Below are 22,500 nucleotides of genomic sequence, written 5' to 3' on the forward strand. Positions count from 1 at the left end.
TTTTTTTTTTAATTCACGCCCCCCCCCATTTTCAAGTGTCTATTAAAAAGTAAATAATTGATTTACTCACCAAAGTTTTATATATCACAAATTGAAGAGAAAAGGTCAATAAATAATATATTCAAATTTAAACCAAAAAAAGTAGTGTTTTTTTAGAAATTTACCTGTAAAGTTCGAAGTTTAAAACCTTTTTTTTTTTAAAAAAAAAAACACGTTGTTTGTTTTTTTTTTTGTTTTTGTTTTTAATGAAACCTTGGACCTTGCTCCTTTAATTGAAAAAAAATTAGGGTTTGAATTACATTTTTCGAGGAGTTATAAGCTTGGAAAGACGGGGTGGAATTATTCACTATTTTTCACGAAATTTCTGACACACCTAGCCAAGCTAGTCTTGAAAAAAAAAAAAAAAAAAGTTGTTTATTTTTTTTTTTTTTTTTTTGGCTTTGTTTTCAGCCTGATTTCCCGCCTCGTATTTATTACAAAATCTACACGGAGAGGAACATCGTAGACATGTGCGCCTGCAGCCCAAAAGTTTACTATAACAATTCCAACAAGAGGAAAAATGCTTTCGATGTAAACAACATATCTGACGATAAAACGGACATTTCCACTGGTAAGTGAGGACGGGATTTGTTTCCAGATCTGGTGACTTGAAAATTATCCAAACGTAAGCTTTTCTTTTAATATCGATTTTAATTATTAATTTGGATCAATATTTTGCTCCAGTTAAAAATGAATGGTTGCTTTTTTGAAGAAGCTCTTTGTTTAGATCTTATTTTTTAATTTTTTTTTTTTTTTTTTTTTTTTGTGACAATTCATCATTGGTCTGAGGGAGATAACTCCATTTTACTAAGTGATTTGGTCAATGTGCGCTAAAGTACCAACTAAAGACACCGGTCGGCGGTACGGCGGTACTTGTGCATTTTTTTTTTTTTTTTTTTTTTTTCGGATGGAACATGAGGGAAGTGCTTAGCAAGGGCAGACAAATGAAATTTCAGTCATTCATTCATTATAAAAAAAAAAAAAAAAAATAGAAAAAAAAAAAGGGTACTACTACAGTTTATCGCTGAAAATGGAGACGCCATTTTTTCGGGCACCTGTCATCAAAATAAGAAGAAGAAATCAGTATTTTAAACTATGACCGAAGCATGGAATAAATAACAAATCAATAAATAAATAAATAAATAAAACTAGATAATGATTACTTCCGGAAAGAACAAATTACTACGTGTCCCAACGTAATATAAACACCCCAAACTTCCCCATGTTAAGAACGGCTTTCGAGGTGGGGTGGTGGTGTTTATTCCGAAAGCCGTTATTAATATGGGGAAGTTGGGGGTGTTTATATTACGTTGGGACACGTAGTAATTTGTTCTTTCCGGAAGTAATCATTATCTAGTTTTATTTATTTTTATTTTTCGTTATTTATTTCATGCTTCGGTCATAGTTTAAAATACTGATCTTCCCCTCTCATTTTGATGACAGGTGCTTGAAAAAAAAAATGGTGTCTCTATTTTCGGTAGTATATAAAAAAAAAAGCTTTGATTTTATTACGAAAATTTTAAATTTTAAAAGAAAAATAGTTTTCTCAAAACTCATCCTCACTTCAATCATGGTCATGTTTTATTAAAAATGATAAAATGTCTATTTTGTTAAAAATCATCAGCTTTTCGTTATTATAAGTTTCTTATATTTATATCAATTCCAGAAATGTATTACAAAAACTTTGTGTTCGTGTTTTATTAAAAATAAAAAAAAATATCAATTTTGTTTAAAGAAAAACTCTATTTTGTGTTATTACAAGATTCGGACCAAGTAAACAATAGATACCCTGTAGCAGACGACGCCACCTGGCGGTGTCCGGCGCACATTTCAACTAACACCGGTGATTCTTATAAAAAAGGTTAATTCTATACGGTTTTGGCCATTTTTTTGTACGTTTTTATATTTATTTAAAGTGAAATGCATGACGGTGGTCAGTGAAGGAGAAATCCTTTTAGGCCGAGGCAATTTTTATGCATAATAAAATCACAAGTATAAACAATCGAGATTAAAAAACTATATTATTTTATTCACATATCTTTTTATAACTTTTATTTTATAAAAATGAAATGTAGTATCACAAGATAGAAATCTTTTTATGATTTTTATTTTTATTAAAAAAAAAACGCACTCAGAAAGACACCCATTTATTTAAATATCTTTTATTTAAAAAAAAAAATCTTGCTCGCGAATATTCGTCAAATTTTAATATTTAAAAATATTATTTTAAAAATATATTAATTGTCGCTGAAGTTAATGTTTTAAAGAATAATTAAATAAATATTGAATTGTCTTAAAAACGCACACAGAAAAAAAAAAACACGGTACATAAAAATCAATCTTGGTCGCAAAAATTCGAAACAGAAAGAGACACCCATTTATTTAAATATCTTTTATTTAAATACGTTCGTTTTGTTACTTACTTAAAAAAAAATGTTTTGTAAATATATACTTTTTCTTTTAAATCTTCAAAAGTTTTGTAAATATATTTAAAAAAAAAAAATTGCTGGCGAATATTCGAGCATGTTTGCTATTTGACGTGTTTACAAACAACCGACGCTATGTCTTGTGCGAATGTCAATGTCGAATCACCGGTGTTAGTTGAAATGTGCGCCGGACACCGCCAGGCGGCGGCGTCTGCTACAGGGTATCTATTCTTTACTTGGTCCCAAGTTTCTTATATTTATTGCAAAAAAACAAAAAAAAAAACAAACATGTATTAAAAAAAAAAGCATGCATTTATTTTCGATTCTGTCCTGAAACTGCATTTATCTGCCCTTAATATGGACTCTCCCCATGTCCCAACTGAAAACCAAAAATATGATCGCCGACTTATTTTTAAAAGTTAATTTTTAGAGGTATTCACGCACAAATTGAATCCACACATGAAAACAAACATGGCAACCAGTGAAAACAATAGGGAATACATTGGAGAATAAAGGTCTTAATATTATTAAAACTACTTGTCGGCGACAATCTTAAAAAAAAAAATGAATATTCCTAAAAACCACCTTTAGTTGGTACTTTAGCACATATTGACCAAAGTTTTGTTTATTTTTTTCACACATGAATCCGGGATGCTAAAACAAACACAACTTTGAGGAATTGTTTTGTTTTGTTTTTTCAACTACTTTTCTTTTTATATAAAAAAAAATCGCAACATTTGAAGAATTCTAGGAAAAGAAAGATGCAATTCATTTTTTGCTTAAAAAAAAAATTAAGCAAAAAATGAATTATTTTTTTCGACTACTTTATCAAAAAATCTTAAGATTTTTAAAAATATAATCTTTAATGAATGGTTGTCTTTAGCATAAGCGAAAACTTTAATATTTATCTCAATCTTATTTCACAGGAAACATGAGTTGGAACAATTACATCGAGGGCATTGCCAGGGCCGCTGCAAGGAAGGTGGGCTCTCTCTACCGTGCTAGAAAACTTTTAACACCCGAAAGTATCCTGTACCTCTATAAGGCCACTATTCGCCCATGTATGGAGTATTGCTGTCATATTTGGGCCGGTGCATCGGCTACTAGTCTCTCGCTCCTTGACAGAGTTCAAAAGAGAGTCGCAAATCTGATAGGCCCTGAACTGGCATCTAAACTTCAGCCTCTGTCCCATCGTCGAAACGTTGCATCCCTCTGCCTGTTCTACAAGTATTATAATGGTGAATGCTCTGAAGAACTGCAAGCACTTGTGCCCCCACGACGTGAACACCCTCGACAGACCCGACAAGCTGCAAAATCCCACCCCCACACTGTAGAGATCCCTAGATGTAAAAGATCTTTCTACTCCAGTAGTTTCTTCCCCAGAACTGCTAGACTTTGGAATTCCATTCCAGGTCACTGCTTCCCCAACTGTACTGACATGCATAAGTTCAAGTGCAACGTGAACCAACATCTCGCTGCCCTAATCCCTACATAGTACCCCAGTAGATGTTTCCCCTGATAGTAGCCCCCTACACCAAAGTGGCAATGTGCCTTGTTTGGGGTGAAAATGTAATAAAAAAATAAAAAAAAATCATTACATCGAATCTGCTGATAAGTTTATATATTTCTAGCGCCACCAAAAACTACTTGACTTTTGATGCAATGATCTACTCTCTACCCACCCCCCCAAAAAAGTTAAATCTAAATATTGTTAGAACTGAATGAACAGCAGTGAGTTATGAAACTTTAATATATAAAATTATCTTGTTGGATTTTCCGTGCTAGACCTAAATATCTTACAATTTTTTTTGCTGCTAACAGAGGGGTTTTCACCATTTATCAAGGCTCACAGACCACTCGAGGATAAGGTTTAATGAGCGTCAGGTGAGACAACACTGTGGAATTTGGATACAGTTTAATTATTTTAGAGGGTGTCTCAACAAGAACGTCTTTGCTTTAGACTTGAAAACAATCATCAGCTGGGAAGCAGCCCTGTGATATTATGTTCTATAGACGTGTAGTTCTAGGAAAGAAACTTTACTCATGGAATTTTGTTTATCTTTAGGCACAGATAGAGAGTAAGGGAAATTGTTGGCAGTTGTTGCCTGTTGATAAGATTGCTAAAAGAATTCTGTTGCCATTCTGCTGTTCCAAAAAATACCTGACTCCATTCTCTACTTATATAACTGTGAAATTCTTCTCCATATATATATATATATATATATATATATAGTCATCCACATACAGTACTGTTTCGCTGTTTCACAGCTCATCAGTGCGGCTAGACAGGCAACTACCTCAAGCCAGGATATATATATATATATATATATATATATATATATAATACTAGCAAAAGTACCCGTCGTTGACTGAGTTCAAAAGCAGCCTACAGAAAATGGACTCTGATTTATGAAAGTATGATAGCTTATGAAAAAGAAGGGTTATAAGGAGATAGCTTCGAATTTGGGGGTATCAAAACCAAAGCAAAATATGATGAAAGTAAAAATAAAATAGATAAACCCCATAATTTATTATACCATACCTGTTCACACTGAAACACTTATCACAATATTCTGTGGATCTATATTAAAAAACCTTCTTAAACTTTGTGACATATTTTCATTCTATGGAGGTCAGGTGTGAACGAACACTCCATAATTTTATTATACCATATTTCTTCAAACTGAAACATAATTATCAAAGTATACTTACGTAGATAGAAATGAAAAGTTTTTATTAAAGTTTGTGCCTATTTCCATTCTATGGAAGCCAGGTGCGAATGCAGACCCCACAATTTTATTATACCATCCCTATTTAAGTTAAAACATACTTATCAAAGTATTATTATGTACATCTATATCAAAAACCCTTGTAAACGTTTGTTTTTTAATTTTTAAATTTTTTATTTCCATACTTTGTGGACCAGGCATGAACGCAGACCCCACAATTTTAATGAACCACCATTCTACCAGATCAAACATATCCATTCCTGTGTCTCGATACATCTTCTATCATTATATGTGATCAGTTTTCTGTAATAGTCAACCATATAGGAGCCTATTTGTGACCACACACACACACACACACACACACACACACACGTTCAGCTTTATATTATAGATTTTGATTGCAGAAATTTCTCTCTGGACCAAAGTACCATAGGTTTGCAACAACAGATGCCACATACAAATTTATTATGTCTAGACTATTAGCCACCATCTTATGTAACTTTAGAACGCATGTTTGCGAGAGGGGGGGGCAGACTTCCACCAGACAACACAAATTAATGGGTCCTGCTACCTTTTTTTATATGAAAACCGGGGTTTGTATTACTGTACACATAGATTCAAAAAAGTTGTCAAAAAACAAATATATAACAAATAAATGTTATCAAAGGCAAGATAAGTTACTTTTTCTACCTAAATGGATATGTTTTTAGTTTTTTTTTTTTATTTAATGTAACATGTTTATTCAGCTCGAAAAACATACAGTGTTTACCGATGTACTGGAAAATTTATAATGGCGCCCGACTCTCTCTTTGACACAGTAAGTTTGGGAAAAGGAGTTATAAATAAAAAACGAGACAAAATACGGTTAAAAACTCGCTCACTATATGTTACCATGACATAGGCTGACATATATTCGGTGGGTTTGTAACAGTATTTTGCATATTTTTTTATTTTAAACTCCTTTTCCCAAACTTACTGTGTCAAAGAGAGAGTCGGGCGCCATTTTAAATTTTCCAATACATCAGTAAACACTGTATATTTTTCGAATCTATGTGTACAGTAATACAAACCCGAAAACCGCTCCAGACAATGCATGAAGCCACTTAAGGAACTTAAAAAAATAAAACACTTACACTTCAAGGTCAAAATTTAGGCAACAATAAGCACTATGCTGATAAATTCCAATAAAAAAAATTAACAATTTTTCCCCTTTGTCAGAAACATCGTTATGGAATGTCGGAATTAAAGAATAAAATAAGGAAAGCATGAATTTTGAGCCGAAAGTAAAGATTTGTCCCAAGATGGAGTATTTCTGACACATTTTGGGGAGGTGTTTGCATTGAGAAATAGTTTAAAAGCGACTTTTGAAAAGAAGTAATATTTCAACGTGTTCAGGATTAGGGTTAGAAATCTAACGGAAGATGATCTCTTCCGCTCTCTACAGCACCTTTCTCACACAAGAGATCGTACTAGTCTTTTTCTGCTCTGCTGTTATTTCTAAGTGTTTAGCTCAACTTCAATCTTTAAGTAAGACATTCACAGTAAGAACTTGTCTTTTTACCGCAACTGGAAGAACTTTTCATCCGTGAACACACATTATCATAGGACTGTTTCTGAACAGACTACAACATGGTCGTCTTCAAATCCAACATCAACAAATGCTTGTCATAAACCGTCTCTTAAGTAATCAAATTTTGTTAATTCCGTTCATCACTTTCAATCCTCTCATAATATTCTTCATCATTCAAATGATAATTCATCTATTTCATTAAAAAAATAAAATACTCTGCACCTCCTGCTTACCCCAAATATATGACTGTAGTCACGCTAGCATACTGGTTTTCATTAGATCACGGAAGTTAAGCAACATTGAGTCTGGCTAGTACTAAATGGGTGACTACTTGGAAAGACTAAAAATTGAAATTAATCTACGAACCCGTTGTCTACAAAACATACACAATTTCTGAAAAAAAAAAAAAGATCCAACGTTGGTTTACATGCCGTAAACAGCAACAATAACAGCAACAGCAGCAGCATCATTTACAACAGAGAGGTGATAGTGGTCAAGTGGTTAACGGCACGGACTGATAATCTGGGTGTGCCAAGTTCGAATCCAGTTCGTTCCATAGAAACACTTTCACTTAGGGATGTTGGCAACCTTCACATTGGTCCCTGTCATAAATCGCTTTCTAGAAAGAATGCTGACTAGAACGATATTGGAGAAATGAATGCCAACAATAATTGGCAATAAATAAATGAATGATGCTTAACAGCAGCAGCAGCAGTAGCAGCAGCAGCAACAACAACAACAACAACAACAACAACTACCACCACCACCTACTTATGCCTCTTCAAAAAATAGTTGACAATAATCCATTGCTAGATATGGCCAGGTCCTGTATATGACCTTAAACTATATCCGATGATGAGGCCCCAGCTTGCGGGTTTTGGGGAGTGTGGAGCCACCCTTTAATTGCCATTGCTCCAAGGTCCACTCTGACCCGGAGTGATAGTACCTGTTAGGGTCCCAACTATGGGTTGAATAGAAACCGACTTAAAAAAAACAAACAAATATACTCTATTAAAAAAATTTTCTTCAAAATCTTTGGATTTAGCATTAAATGACCGGAAAAGGGTTGAGATGCCGTAAAACAACAACAACAACAACAACAACTAGATATGGCATCTAAAAATCACCCCCCCCCTCCAAAAAAAACCCCCAAATAACCATAAATTTATGTTTATCTTTTTTGTCACGAATTCTTGATTGCACCATAAATCGTTTGTTTATTTCAAACGTGACAAGAGAATGAGATAGGATCGGCCATGTTAGATGATTTATGTCAAGGTTGGGGAGATAAAGAAGTCATATATACTTACCCCCCCCTCCTCTTCCTCTCTATATTTATTTAATAAAGTTAGGGATGTGTACCTATCTATCTATCTATCTATCTATTTTTTTATTTTTTACACAGGAGTCACCACTTATAAAAGCTCGGAGGCCACTCGAGGATAAGGGTTAATGGATGTACAGTGGTTAAGGGGAACATGTAGTCATATTTAGTAGTGGAAATTTGGTAAATTGGATTACTTAAGAATTTGTTCACATTGAACTTGAAGACAACCAAATTGTAGTCAGTTTGAAAGCAGGCAAACTGAAGACAGTTCCACAGGCGTGCAGTTCTAAGAAAGAAGCTTTGTTCATGGAATCTACGTTTAGGTTTAGACACAGATAAAGAGTAAGGGAAATTATTGATAGTGTTTTCAGCTAGACGAGTGTTTTTCGTGAAAGTCAGGACAGGAGTGGGGGCATAGATTGGAGCTCAGATAAGCACTTGCAATGAAAATAACAATAAAGCAGAGACAGGCTCGCAACGTCTCTTCTGTGAGAAAGGTTGCAGGAAAGAAAAAAGGGCATTTCCCACTAGGTTACGAAGTCTATTTTGCACCCTATCAAGGCAGGATAAACTACTTTTGGCAGCTCCTGCCCAGATGTGACAGCAGTACTTCATCCTTGGGCATACTTAGCTCTTATACAGGTAGAGAATTGCATCAAAAGGAACTTTGTGTGTGTCTATGAATTTGTTTACTATGGACTCCAAAACGGCTGGGCCGATTTTTTGACATCTCACAGAAATGTATCTTATATGTCTTAGATATTGTTTTGTACGTTTTTATAATTATCGAAAATCGATAATCCAAAAAATACATTAAAGATGGAACAGTTCAATTTTTACCACTTTTACAAAATCTTACATCTGAAGTGCATTTGATAAGTTTTATCGCCGCACAAACAAATGTGTCCGACGTATAAAATCAACAGCAGGTTCTTTTATATGACAGGGGCACGTTCAAAGTGAATGTTTCTGTTGAGAGCACAATCGAACCATTATACTTGATTTCAATAATTACAAGAAACCTTCTCTACCACCTATAGCAATGGCCAACGACTCTTTATCTGAGAGTACGTCTCTCAAGCTCCTTGGCCTAACGTTCACAGGAAACATGAGTTGGAACAATTACATCGAGGGCATTGCCAGGGCCGCTGCAAGGAAGGTGGGCTCTCTCTACCGTGCTAGAAAACTTCTAACACCCGAAAGTATCCTGTACCTCTATAAGGCCACTATTCGCCCATGTATGGAGTATTGCTGTCATATTTGGGCCGGTGCATCGGCTACTAGTCTCTCGCTCCTTGACAGGGTTCAAAAGAGAGTCGCAAATCTGATAGGCCCTAAACTGGCATCTAAACTTCAGCCTCTGTCCCATCGTCGAAACGTTGCATCCCTCTGCCTGTTCTACAAGTATTATAATGGTGAATGCTCTGAAGAACTGCAAGCACTTGTGCCCCCACGACGTGAACACCCTCGACAGACCCGACAAGCTGCAAAATCCCACCCCCACACTGTAGAGATCCCTAGATGTAAAAGATCTTTCTACTCCAGTAGTTTCTTCCCCAGAACTGCTAGACTTTGGAATTCCATTCCAGGTCACTGCTTCCCCAACTGTACTGACATGCATAAGTTCAAGTGCAACGTGAACCAACATCTCGCTGCCCTAATCCCTACATAGTGCCCCAGTAGATGTTTCCCCTGATAGTAGCCCCCTACACCAAAGTGGCAATGTGCCTTGTTTGGGGTGAAAATGTAATAAAAAAAAAAAAAAAAAATTTTTGCATTTTAGACTTTAATTAAAGTCACTATCACCACACAAGTAGAAAGGCTAGGTATATAAAATCAACAGTACATTCTTTGATATGAAAGGAGCGCGTTTGAAATAAATGTTTCTGTTTACAGCACACTTCAAGCATGATACTTGACTTTCACATTTTAAACTTAGATTCAAGCCATCTATAAATATAAAAGCGAAAATGTATGCATGTATGTGTGTTCGCTTTTTCTGTGTGTCTACAAAAGGCTTCTTTCAGAGAAGCGGTCACTCACTTCACAACTTTTAAAAACTTTTTATATCACATATAAATCGTAATATCTCACAGTTAACAACGAATCTCGCCTGTCTATTTAATTTGCTCGATTTCAGGAAGATAAATATTCAACATTTGTCGCTCGCCACATGTGGGTTAGTCTTTTTCCTATAACATCTTGGGGGAAAAAAAAAAAAAAAAAAAAAAAAAAAAAGCGTTCAGCAGTAAATGAATACCATCCCGCAGTCAAACTTGACCTCATTAACTCATTAAAATGGGCACCTGCTAAATCCAAGTAATTAAATAAATTCAAACGTGTTTCCGTTAGCAATCGTTAACGTCGCACGTTTTTTTTCCCACACTTTAATTTACAACTTTGCCTCGGGTTCGGGTTTGGGTTCGATCCTCATACTTACTTTTTTTTTTAACCCCCCACACACCTCCAAACACCCAGGCAACGCCGGGTACCCCTCACTAGTTATATATAAAAATAACTTTATAAAATCAACAGTAGGGTCTCTACAGTGCAATGTATTATGGACTAAATCAGTGCGAGGAGGAATGTGAAGCTTCCTTCCGGTGCACCACGATGGGTCCCCAAATACAGATAGCAATCAATCGATTTGATTGAATAATAGGCGATTTCATTGATTTCGATGACAATAAGATATGGGATGGTGAAACATCCTTATTAAATCCCAGGCAACATCAGGTCTCCCTGCTAGTATATTTATAAATATTTGTATGTACAAAATTCGCACCTAAACTAATGAACTGATCATTATGAATTTTGGAACACAAATGCTGGTCATAAAGAGTTATAATGTAGAAGAGTTGAGAGTTGTAGTTGTGGGTTGTGCAACTGTAACAGAGTGCAGATGTGCATATGGCAGCTGTGTGCAAATGACTGAGTCATGTGCAGAGCGACGTCATGGCAAGGGAAAAGAAAAAAACTATAAAAAGAATGTATGCACAGACCGACGATCACGTTCAGGATCACAATAGAGATTGTGTTTTATTTGGGAAAGTACCTGGAAATAAATGTTGTTTCATTGGAAAAAAGTGAGTAGAGTTTATCCTTCTCTTTGTCTCCTTTGCGACTGAGTCTACAATGTGTTGGGTTCTGGGTGTCAACACATGTGCGTAAACATGTGTAACATTACACAACTCTTGCTCCACAATCACATGCACAAGCAACCTCACACGGTGTATCCACTGTCTCTCAAGACTGAACTGAGGCATTAACATGATGAATGTATGCTATATTTAGTTTTATGCAAAGAGATAAAAATAGGGCGAAAGCATTTCATAAAAATTTAGACAACATTTTGTGAAATTTTAGCAATGAGTATTTGACATTAATTAATGAATATTCCTCAAATTTCAGTTTCTTATAAATATTTTAAAGGATTTTTGGGTGGAAGGGAGTTTAATATGAGAACAATGTAAATGCAATACATTTGGATGAAAATTTGAATGAGGGTTCTAGACATAAGGTTTATTATCATCATGATTTAAATCTTGGTAAGGTGACAAAAAAGTGATGCAAAACTGTTCTGTTTGAGGAATTCATTTTACTCGTCCTGGGACGGGTATTTTTCTAGTGCATATATATATATATATATGAAACAGAAAAGCAGTACTGTATGTGGATGACTATAAATGCTCCTCATCTTGAGTCGAGCATATTAGGGAACAAAATTACAAACTGCCGTTAATGTAAAAAGCAATGCTCTTTGTGCAAACAAATGGAGTTTAGGTCGTTTGGACAATGTTTAACATTGTTATTTCGCATACCCAGCTCAGCAGCAGCCAAATAGTATAACAAAGCGCTGTCTCCTGATTGGTCGAGTTTCAATCCTGGCTTGAAGTAGTTGCTGGTCTAGCTACACTGATCAGTTGTGATACAGCGAAACAATAATATATTGAGATGACTATACATAAAGTCTTGGGTGATTTTTAACTATATATAAAAACAATAAGAAGGAAAAAATAAAGAAAATTTTGTTCTTTATTGGAAAATTTTGCCAATAAGTCAATTAATTTCCTGCAATCGCTGAATCAACTTGCTTTCGCGAATTTACAGTGGTCCCAATGTTATTTCAGGTATCATCAGTTGTTTACCATGAAACACTGTTTTGGGGATTTAAAAACAAAACACTATATTAAATCATGGCACCCCAGCAGTGTTGATCAGACATCACCTCCCTTAAACACAAGAACAAAAATGTTCCGAATATTGGATCTAATTTTTTGCTCTCTCTCTCAACTCTCAACTCTTCTACATTATAACTCTTTATGACCAGCATTTGTGTTCCAAAATTCATAATGATCAGAGAGAGAGAGAGGGATAGATAGATATAAGGCATTCGTTTCTATAAAAGTAACGGATGACTAGCAACGTCTTTTCTATGAGACACGGCCTGTAAAAAACTAATAGATTAGATTGTCAAGTCGAATTTGTAATGTGGAATTGGGACGACATGGCGAGGCAAGATCTCATGAATGATGTCATGGCCGGAATTGAAGAAATAATGAGTGACCTTTTTTTTCTGCCAGCGAGCGTCTGTAATTTGAAAGCCATGTCGGTTTTCCCTCACTTCCCGACAGCTAGCTCAGTATTGAGAGAGTTTAGAATCATTTGATGTTGGTTGATTACCAAGTATGGATTTATAAGATTCTTGTCAGGGAGATATAACATCAATAAATCTGTGAACCTGTGTTGTAATTTTCATACAATTTTGTTGCAAGAATCCCTATAAGCTTCTAGGCATGGAAGGCTTTTCCCTGTTTTTGACTCATATCTGATATCTCGTGTTATTCGGGGGCTTTTGACGACGGATCTAATTTTATTGCTTCAGATTATTTATCTTAACCACATCGGATTGGAATATTACCAAACTTCATTGTGAATTGGGATTGATTAAAATTCCAAATATATTTAAAAAAAGAACTTTGTTTATTTCTTGATCTCACTAAAAGACTTTATTATAGTCTGGAATTACCTATTTTAGTTTGTTTCTCATTTTTATTCATTTTTCTAAACAGTCTATAAAAATTTATTTATTTTTTTTTTGCATTTTATGACTACTGTCATACAATGTAGTTTCATACAATGCTAAATCCAGCAAATTTTTAGCTTTGCTATATGCGTGAATTTGCTAACAAATTTCTTTCCTCTGAAGAGAAGAATTTTGCATTCTTTGAAACTTCATGCAATAAGGATGTAGTAACCATCTTTGTTTGGGGTATTCTGTTGAAAAATAAATTTTAAATGTAAATTTTCATGTACAGTTCTCATTTATGCTTCTTGTCTTTTATATATATATATATATATATATATATATATATATATATTAAGTAATGTGATTTATAATTTAAAAATTTAAAAAAAAATTTTTTAATTTAAAAATCAAATTTTAATTAAATTAAAAATCAGTTTCATAAGAAGGAACAACAACAAAATCAATTATCTGTACGATCGTTTCGGAAATCCGTGCTTTTTATTGTGGTATACATGAAGTTATGTAGAACAATTATATATAGTTTTTTGGTAAGCACGGTCTCCTCATCAGCAAATTTAGGAGGATTTTTATTGAATTTAAAAGACACCATAAATAAACCTAGCATTAAAAGTAAGGCAGATGAATCTTTTAGTTTTTCTTTTTTTGAAATCAGGAACTGTGTTTAAAGTAGTCATTTAGATGTTTGCTATAGCTTTTTATTTTATTATTTTTATTTTATTCAATATATATATATATATATATATATATATATATATATATATATATATATATATATATAAATTTTAGTCATTCAATGAATTTAAAAATTTATGACGTGAAATTTTTGAATTTCAAATCAGAAGATTTTTATTATTCTTTGTAAGACAAAGAATACATTCGAAATATTATAACTTATCCTGTAGGATTTCGATGTCATTTCAAGTCATAAATTTTTAAATTCATTGAATGACTAAAAATTGATTTATTTGCTCTATCTTTTATATCGAGCAATTCTTATTTAGGTGAGTTAGTACTTATAGAATATTACTGCCAGTAATATCTTGTAAAACTTATGATCACAGGTTTCCATACCAGTTGATTGTTAGATAATTTTATTCCGAAGGGTATATATATATATATATATATATATATATATATATATATATATATATATATATATATATATATACCCGCATTGCTAGGTTGAAACATATTGCTAGATAGAGAGTATAGTCACACATTATTAAGATACACCGAATATACAAACTTCTTACGATTTTCCTGAAAGTGGACCGCATGTTGGACTTAGGGAAGCATAAAACACATCTATTTTTCTCCATAAAATTCAAATAGAAAATAACTGTAATAGCTTAAATAGAAGAAATAACTCTCATAGCTTAAATAAATAAACTTACTTCCGGTTTAAACGCAACTGGTGTCGACTAATAATAATTGAAAATGAATTAAAATCAAATATAAATTAAATTAAAAATGAATTAATGAAATCAACTTTAAATAATATTTCTAAATAGAACAATTAAAACAATTCTATTGCATAAAATTATTAATAACGTGGAACTAATTATTAAAATAGAATTTCTTTAATGTGATATGCAAATGAGGTTACTTTTTAATGTAGATTTCCTTTGAATAAACATATAGAAATAATGCTAGACTGTAAATGTGTAACCATCTGTTAGCTTCTGCGAGGGGGTTCGAGAACATTTCAAGGAGCGTTTTACGCAGCAGGCCGATCTTCCGGTCCTTGAGTTTAGCGACTATTTGTCTGACTCTCCCTGCCTCGAGGTGGCTAGAGCAGCTAGTTGCGAGGGCTGGGTGATGGAGCGGGAGGTTTTTACTGCGCTAAAGCAGGTCAGCTGTGACAGATCGCCGGAAATCGATAGTCTGCCATACAAACTGTATTCGAGGCTGTCGCCCATGTTTTTGCCTCTTCTGACGGATGTGTTCAACCATTGGTTTGCTCAGGGATCCATCCTGGGGCAAGTTACCAAGGAAGTGATCACATTGCTGAGGAAAGGTGACGGGCATTGGTGAGGAAGAGTTAGACGATTACAGGCCCATAACTCTGCTAAACATAGAGTTGAAGATTTTGGCCAAGGTCCTGTCAAATTAGCTCCATGTTGTTATCTACGAGTTGGTTGAACCGGAACAGAACTACGCTGTGAAGGGGAGATCGATTCAAAACAACTTGCACCTGATACGCACAATCCTAGAAGGAGGGATGGATGATAACACGGAAGCCGCGCTAATCAACTTAGATCAGTCCAAAGCGTTTGATAGGGTCGACCATCGTTTCCTGGCAGCTGTCTTTTAAACCGGACTTCTGCAAGTGGATCTCCGTGATGTATCGACAGCCCACAGCTGTCGTGCAAGTCAACGGAAAGCACTCGAAACCCTTTGTTATCTCACGGTCGGTTCGTCATGGTTGTCCGCTGTTGCCCCTTCTCTATGTCCTGGCTTTGGAGCCCCTGCTCCGCAAGCTGAGACGTGGGGAGGCAAATTCGGCCCTGCGCGGAATTGCAATACCCGGTGGCTCAGCTGCCAAGGTATCCACATTCGCCGATGATGTCATGGTCTTTGTGTCGAGCTTCAGAGACATCGAGATCGTGTCAGAGGCGCTTGCTCGGTACAAAAGAATTACAGGGACCAAGATAAACAAGGTTGTCGGGGGGTGTTGTCTTTTTCTGATCAGGATCTGATCACTTTCTTTAAACACCAACTACAGGTGAAGATCAGATGTGATAGAAGAAGGCTGCATCGTGTGGCATTTGACAGAAGATGGATACATGTAGCAAGTCTGTGTATACGAAGAGGAGCCAAATTTGAATACATGTTCCCCACCTTGGTATGGAATGTGCATTTCCGTAAAGAAAATTAAACAAGTAGCCTCTCAGCTAGCTGAGTGTGTGTTCCATCCCTCCCCAATTAGGAAGCCTCCAAGATCCCCACCCCGTCCTACTTGCAATTTTTCTATTCACCCCTTCCTCTAAATTTCACCCATCTTGGAGAGAAAGAAATACAAACTAACCCCCATCCCTTACCCATGTTCCTGCCTCTTCTGACGGATATGTTCAACCATTGGTTTGCTCAGGGATCCATCCTGGGGCAAGTCAACAAGGGAATGATCACATCGCTGAGGAAAGGTGACGGGCATGGAGGGGAAGAGTTAGACGACTACAGGCCCATAACTCTGCTAAACACAGAGTTGAAGATTTGGCCAAGATCCTGTCAAATTGGCTGCAGGTTGTTATCGACGAGTTGGTTGAACCGGAACAGAACTATGCTGTGAAGGGGAGATCGATTCAGAACAACTTGCACCTGATCCGCATGATCCTAGAGGGAGGGATAGATGATGACACAGAAGCCGTGCTGATCAACTTAGATCAGTCCAAAGCGTTTGATAGGGTCGACCATCGTTTCCTGGCAGCTGTCTTAGAGGCCGCCGGTTTTAAACCGGACTTCTGCAAGTGGTTCTCCGTGATGTATCGACAGCCCACGTCGCGTCTGCAGGGTGGCCGGGGGGTATTGTCTTTTTCTGATCAGGATCTGATCGCTTTCTTTAAACACCAACTACGGGTGAAGATCAGATTTGATAGAAGAAGGCTACATTGTGCGGCACTTGACAGAACATGGATACATGTAGCAAGTCTGTGTGTACGAAAAGGAGCCAGGTTTGAATACGTGTTCTCCGCCTAGGTGTGGAACGCGCAGTTCCATCAAGCATAATTAATTTTCAGCCTCTTAGCTAGCCGAGTGAATGCTTCATCCCTCCCCAACTAGGAAACCTCCAAGATTCCCATCCCCTCCTATCTGCAATTTTTCTTTTCACCCCTTACTCTAAATTTCACCCATCTTGGAGAGAAAGAAATCAATCACTAACCCACATCCCTCACCCACAAAATTTTCTTTTCTCCATTTCGTCCCATCTATAGAGCATCCTCACTTAGAGACTGGCCTGCAGAAGCTCAGGTTCCTTTACAAACCAAAGTGGAACAGGCGCTCTATCAACTAGACGAGGTTGGGAGGGTCCTACTAACCACTTTTGTATTTTTCTTCCCCCGCCCTCGACACAAATGAATTATTGTATCATCATTATTGTTATCTTTTTTTGTTTTAAACAATTGGGTGCTAAGTAGGACGTCTCCAAATATGAAAGGGCGAATGCGGTATTATGGTGAAAGAAGATTCTAGCTAAGAGAAACTTTTGTTTAGTTCTAGAGTGACAAGGATGACCAACGACCCCCATCTGCCCTGCTTTTGAGTTGGCCTTGTGCCTAAGTTTTTTGTTCATGTTCATTTTTTTCGCCTGAATAAAAGATTTAATATCTCAAAATGTAGTATCTGTTCTGGCAGATGCTGCAATCAAAGACCATTGCCCCTAATCTTCTGGTCCATGTAGGGGCAACCCTACATGGGCCAGCTGACAAATCACTATCTAACTCCCATTTCCCACCTCTCGGGAGCTGGTCCTCTTTTCCCTTCCCCGACTCCCTCTCTCTCCACATTAAAAAACGGCCTTGTGCCTAATTTGCTCAGTGGGGAAGCAAATAAATACAAAAACATCCGTTTTCAGTTTGAAAATTAGTTTGTGAAATAATGTACTTGTGAACAAATAAACAGACAGGAATATAACTTTATTATTATTAACTTTATTATTATTAACTTTATTATTATTAACTTTATTATTATTAACTTTATTATTATTAACTTTATTATTATTATTATTTTATTATTTTATTATAACTATCTATTGATAGTTTAAAAGATAAAATATGGTTTTACAAGATCCTGGCCAGGGAGATATATTGTCAATAACTTCGTGAACTATAAAAAACGTGTCTTCTTGATAAGATGTTTTGGTGCAGGTCATTCACCCACCCCCATCCTTTACATATGTTTACTTATACATAAGTTTTAAGTTGATAAAAAAATAAAAAGGTCAAAAAAATAAATTTTAAAAATATCATCATTAACTTTGAACGAAAACTGCCAATAATTCCATAAAAACATACTTATGGCGGTACCAACATTGACTGACATCACATAATATGGTATTGAACAGTCAGGGAGGATGGAAAGGCTGCGTAAGGAGGATGTAGAAAGTATGGGAACTTTGAAAAAGTTTATTGCAACTCAAACTCCACAGAAGACCAATGGTCGTTGCCAGTAATAAAACAATGACAGGTGGCTGTTGCAATAACACAAAATGGTTTGCTACATTATTGAAAAACATAGAGTGCTGGATATTTAGTAAGCTTGTTGTTACTCAGGCTCCAGTAAATGTTATTGTCAGTGAGCAATCTATCTATATATCTATGAAAGTGAAAGTGTCTGTCTGTGTGTGTATCTGTGTGTCTGTGTGTGTACATTTCCCTACGCAATAACTCTGTCAATTTTAAGTCTACAGACTCTAAATTTGATATACAGGGTACTGAGATTTGGGAAAATCCATGTGATCGATTTTCGGCTGGAAATTTGGCTATTAAGGGGTCAAAGTTAAACGATTTGACCTTTAAGAACTCTACAAACTCCTCCGACAATTTTGGGTCTAAACACTTGAAATTTTAGATATAGGTTAATTGGACATTGATCTAACTTAATAACTCGATTTGAGCCCAAAACAATAAATGTTAAGGGGTCATAATAGGGGTCAAAGTTAAAAAAATTGACCACTTTTTTTTTTTTGCTCAACATACATCTCCAAATACCCTGGCAACGCCGGGCACCCATGCAAGTAATCTATATATCTATAAAAGTGAAAGTGTCTGTCTATCTGTCTGTCTATGTCTGTGTGTCTGTGTACATTTCCCTATGCAATAACTCTGTCAATTTTCAGTCTATAGATTCGAAATTTGTTATACAGGGTACTGAGATTTGGGAAAATCTTTGTAATCTGTTATCTGCCAGAAATTTGGCTATTAAGGGGTCAAATTTAAACAATTTGACCTTTGAGAACTCTACCAAACTCCTCCAACAATTTTGGGTATAAATAATTGAAACTTTAAATATAGGTTCCTTAGACATGGATCTAACTTAATAACTTGATTTGAGCCCAAAACAATAAATGTTAAGTGCTCATAAATAGGGTTCAAAGTTAAAAAAAATTGACCTTTGCAGTCTCTACCAAATTACTAAAGACAATTTCTGGTCTAAACATTTGAAATTTTACATAAAGGGTATTCAGAGATAGGGCAAGTTTTTTAATCGGTTTGGGCCTAAAATTTGAGGTACAAATATATAAATGTATGTATGTATGTTTGCATGTCTGCCTAAAACTTTCGACAGAGGCGACGAATTTTCACAAGATCAGTATCATTTTGAAGCTTGACCCTTCAGACGACAAATACCGAAAAGTTGGCTAAAAACGTTAATTTCTTCACCCTCAACTGGGCACTTTTCTACAGGGACGGGTCGCTTTTTTCGATGGTATTTTCGAAAGTCATCCCCTCTTTTCGATTGTCTAGCCTTAATTTAAACCTATGTCACTTCCGGTTTAGCGGTGGTCGTAACAGCAAAGATGTTACGTTTTTTTCACGTTCGTTTTCTCCTTCACGTTACGGGTTCGAGTCTGCCTTCCATCTGGGCAATGCCGGGCGCCCATGCTAGTATATCTATAAAAGTGAAAGTGTCTGTCTGTGTGTGTATCTGTGTGTCTGTGTGTGTACATTTCCCTACGCAATAACTCTGTCAATTTTAAGTCTACAGACTCTAAATTTGATATACAGGGTACTGAGATTTGGGAAAATCCATGTGATCGGTTTTCGGCCATAAATTTGATGATTAAGGGGTCAAAGTTAAACGATTTGACCTTTGAGAACTCTACAAACTCCTCCGACAATTTTGGGTCTACACACTTGAAATTTTAGATATAGGTTCCTTGGACATTGCTCTAACTTAATAACACGATTTGAGCCCAAAACAATAAATGTTAAGGGGTCATAATAGGGGTAAAAATTTTAAAAATTAACCCTTTTTTTGTTTTTGTTTTTCCTCAGCATACACCTCTAAACACCCGGGCAACGCCAGGCTGAAATGCTAGTCACTTATAATGACGTATGTGAGGACATAGTGTGTAAATGATGATGATGATGATGATGATGATGATGATGATGATGTTTTTGCTTTATTCCAGATCGTTCACTTTGGTATAAACGCATTGAAAACAACGGTTGGCGTTTAGTGTCTGATCGTTTCTTTAATAATTGTTACGATGAAAAACTAAATTGGGAGACTTCTAAAGAAGCACCTACCTTTCATCCCAGCAAGGTATGCTGATTTTCATAATAAAAGAATTCAACATGAATTAAATGATATATATATATATATATATATATATATATATATATATATATATATATATATATATATATATAAGAGAAAAGAAAATTAAAACTAAGTTGAAATTTAAAATCAAATTTATTGTTCGACTGAATACTCCAAAAATCAATTTACAAAGCCATTGCTGCAAATATAATTTGCTGATTTCTTTATGTCCTCTAATCAAAACAATAACGAGAATGGCATTCTTTGAAACTCTGCGAAATAAGGACTTTGTAAATTGTTGTTTGGAGTATTCAGTCGAACAATAAATTTTGATTGTAAATTTAAACTTACAGTTTTAATTCCTTTTCTCTTATAATAAGCTTTACTTTCAGTTATTTGTGTATTGGGATTAAAGTATCTATATATAAATACTTGGTATTTAAGTTCCAAGTTTATCATTGCTTATATCAGGTAAACATTGCATCTCCTTTGATTTCGCTATATATATATATATATATATATATATATATATTTAGTATCGTTTAATAACTCTTGCTGACATTTTTTTTAAGTGATAACCTGTACATTTCAGTTGACCTATATTATTTTGCCCTATATATATTTTCGCGCCTTTAACATTTCCTGTCTGGGTCGTTTTGACTTTTGTTTTCCTTTATTTTATATTTAACTTTATCATTCTTTTTTTTTTTCTCTCTCTCCTTTTTCTTCCTAGATCTTTTTTATTTATAGTTATGTCTCGGAAGTAGAGTGAAAAGCACATCTTATTTTTCTTTTATTAATATTATTTTTTTTCCTTGTACACATGTTTGTGAATTATTCCATGGATTTCTGCCTTTGGATTATTATGGACCATCTTCTTCCAATTACGGGATGTCTTTGGATTTTACTTGTACAAATGGAAATTCTTTTAACTTTCTTGAAGTTTTACATTTGGATTTTACCGTCACTGGATTTTTTATCTTCCACCAGACTATCCATTTATGTGTAATCACCTTTTTCTTTACCATATTCCCTCTGCTTAACTTATTTTGTTTTCAAGTAAGATCTTTGACTTACTTGTTGTTTCATCAAATACTTCTGCATGCAAAATCCGATCCCGCATTTTGCTAATTCCTACCCTCTGATGAGAAGCAGAGTATTTCTTCGAAACTCCGCAGATTAAGGACTATCCATTTATCTAGTGTTTCCTTCTCAGATTAAATATGTTTTTAACTTATTTCAAAGTGTTTTTAACATATTTTATTAACTGTTTGCTCATATATATATATATATATATATATATATATATATACGAAAAACGTTTTGTTCTGAAGAAATTCAATGTTTTGAAAAACAATTATGTTTCATTGTACGCCTTAAAAATAAACATTTCCTTGAAACATTGTCTACTCTGGTGAACAGCTTACTCTCCATTGTTCTGCCGATAAACTCATTTCCTCTTTCTGTTGTTATTTTTCTTTTTCTCTTTCTTCCTTGGGAGGAGTGGGGGGGGAGCATAAATAATATCACGTATGAACATTTGATGTTTACTGTTTGTCTCCACCATTTTCTGTAAATATTAGTTGCACTCTGGATGTGTGCATGACACTAACAGGGCACATACATGCATATGGCAGCAGCAGCAGCTGTATACAAATGACCGAGTTGTGTGCGAGGTGATGTCACAGCGAGGACAGAAAAAAGATTATGAAAAACAAAACGTGTTAGTATGTGTAAATTGTCTGTTGTTTCACTGAAAAAACAAAACAAAAGTGAGTCAAATTCTTTCCTTGTCTTCATTTCTTTGTGACTGTCTGCATACAACGTACGAGTCCCAGGTGTATACATGTAATGACTATTTTACATCGACCCTCTATATGCTAAGGTCTACATATACATCTACTGCCGAGGCTGTGTTTGTCGGTTGATCAAATCATTTTTCTATCTCCTCCAAGCCACAATCTTTCCCTTCAATTGTGTTCATCTTGAAACTGTTCTCAACTGGACTGTCGTCAACCATTGCAAACTCAAAACTCTGTAAACTATTCCTAATTGTTATAAAAGCTGCCGCAAAACTCATTGACACTCTTAAAACA

At 35.2% G+C, this 22,500-nt stretch overlaps 1 protein-coding gene across 3 annotated transcripts in view; it reads left to right on the top strand.

Annotated features, from left to right (window-relative positions):
* LOC145296940 (protein MFI-like) overlaps positions 1–22,500 on the top strand; it is a 66,813-nt gene that overhangs the window by 11,877 nt on the left and 32,436 nt on the right. Inside the window, exons 4-5 of one of the 3 annotated variants that reach the window (XM_080143143.1) lie at positions 451–610; positions 3,392–3,975. In XM_080143143.1, the coding sequence (XP_079999269.1) occupies positions 451–610; positions 3,392–3,960 (729 nt within the window). In that variant the 3' untranslated portion in view covers positions 3,961–3,975. Of the gene's footprint in view, positions 1–450; positions 611–3,391; positions 4,002–20,273; positions 20,408–22,500 lie in introns of those variants that run through there. The other 2 variants (XM_080143144.1, XM_080143145.1) reach the window with 2 other exon arrangements.

Source organism: Euprymna scolopes, chromosome 17 (assembly GCF_053919585.1).
Source record: "Euprymna scolopes isolate OS-2025 chromosome 17, ASM5391958v1, whole genome shotgun sequence".
NCBI lineage: Eukaryota > Metazoa > Mollusca > Cephalopoda > Sepiida > Sepiolidae > Euprymna > Euprymna scolopes.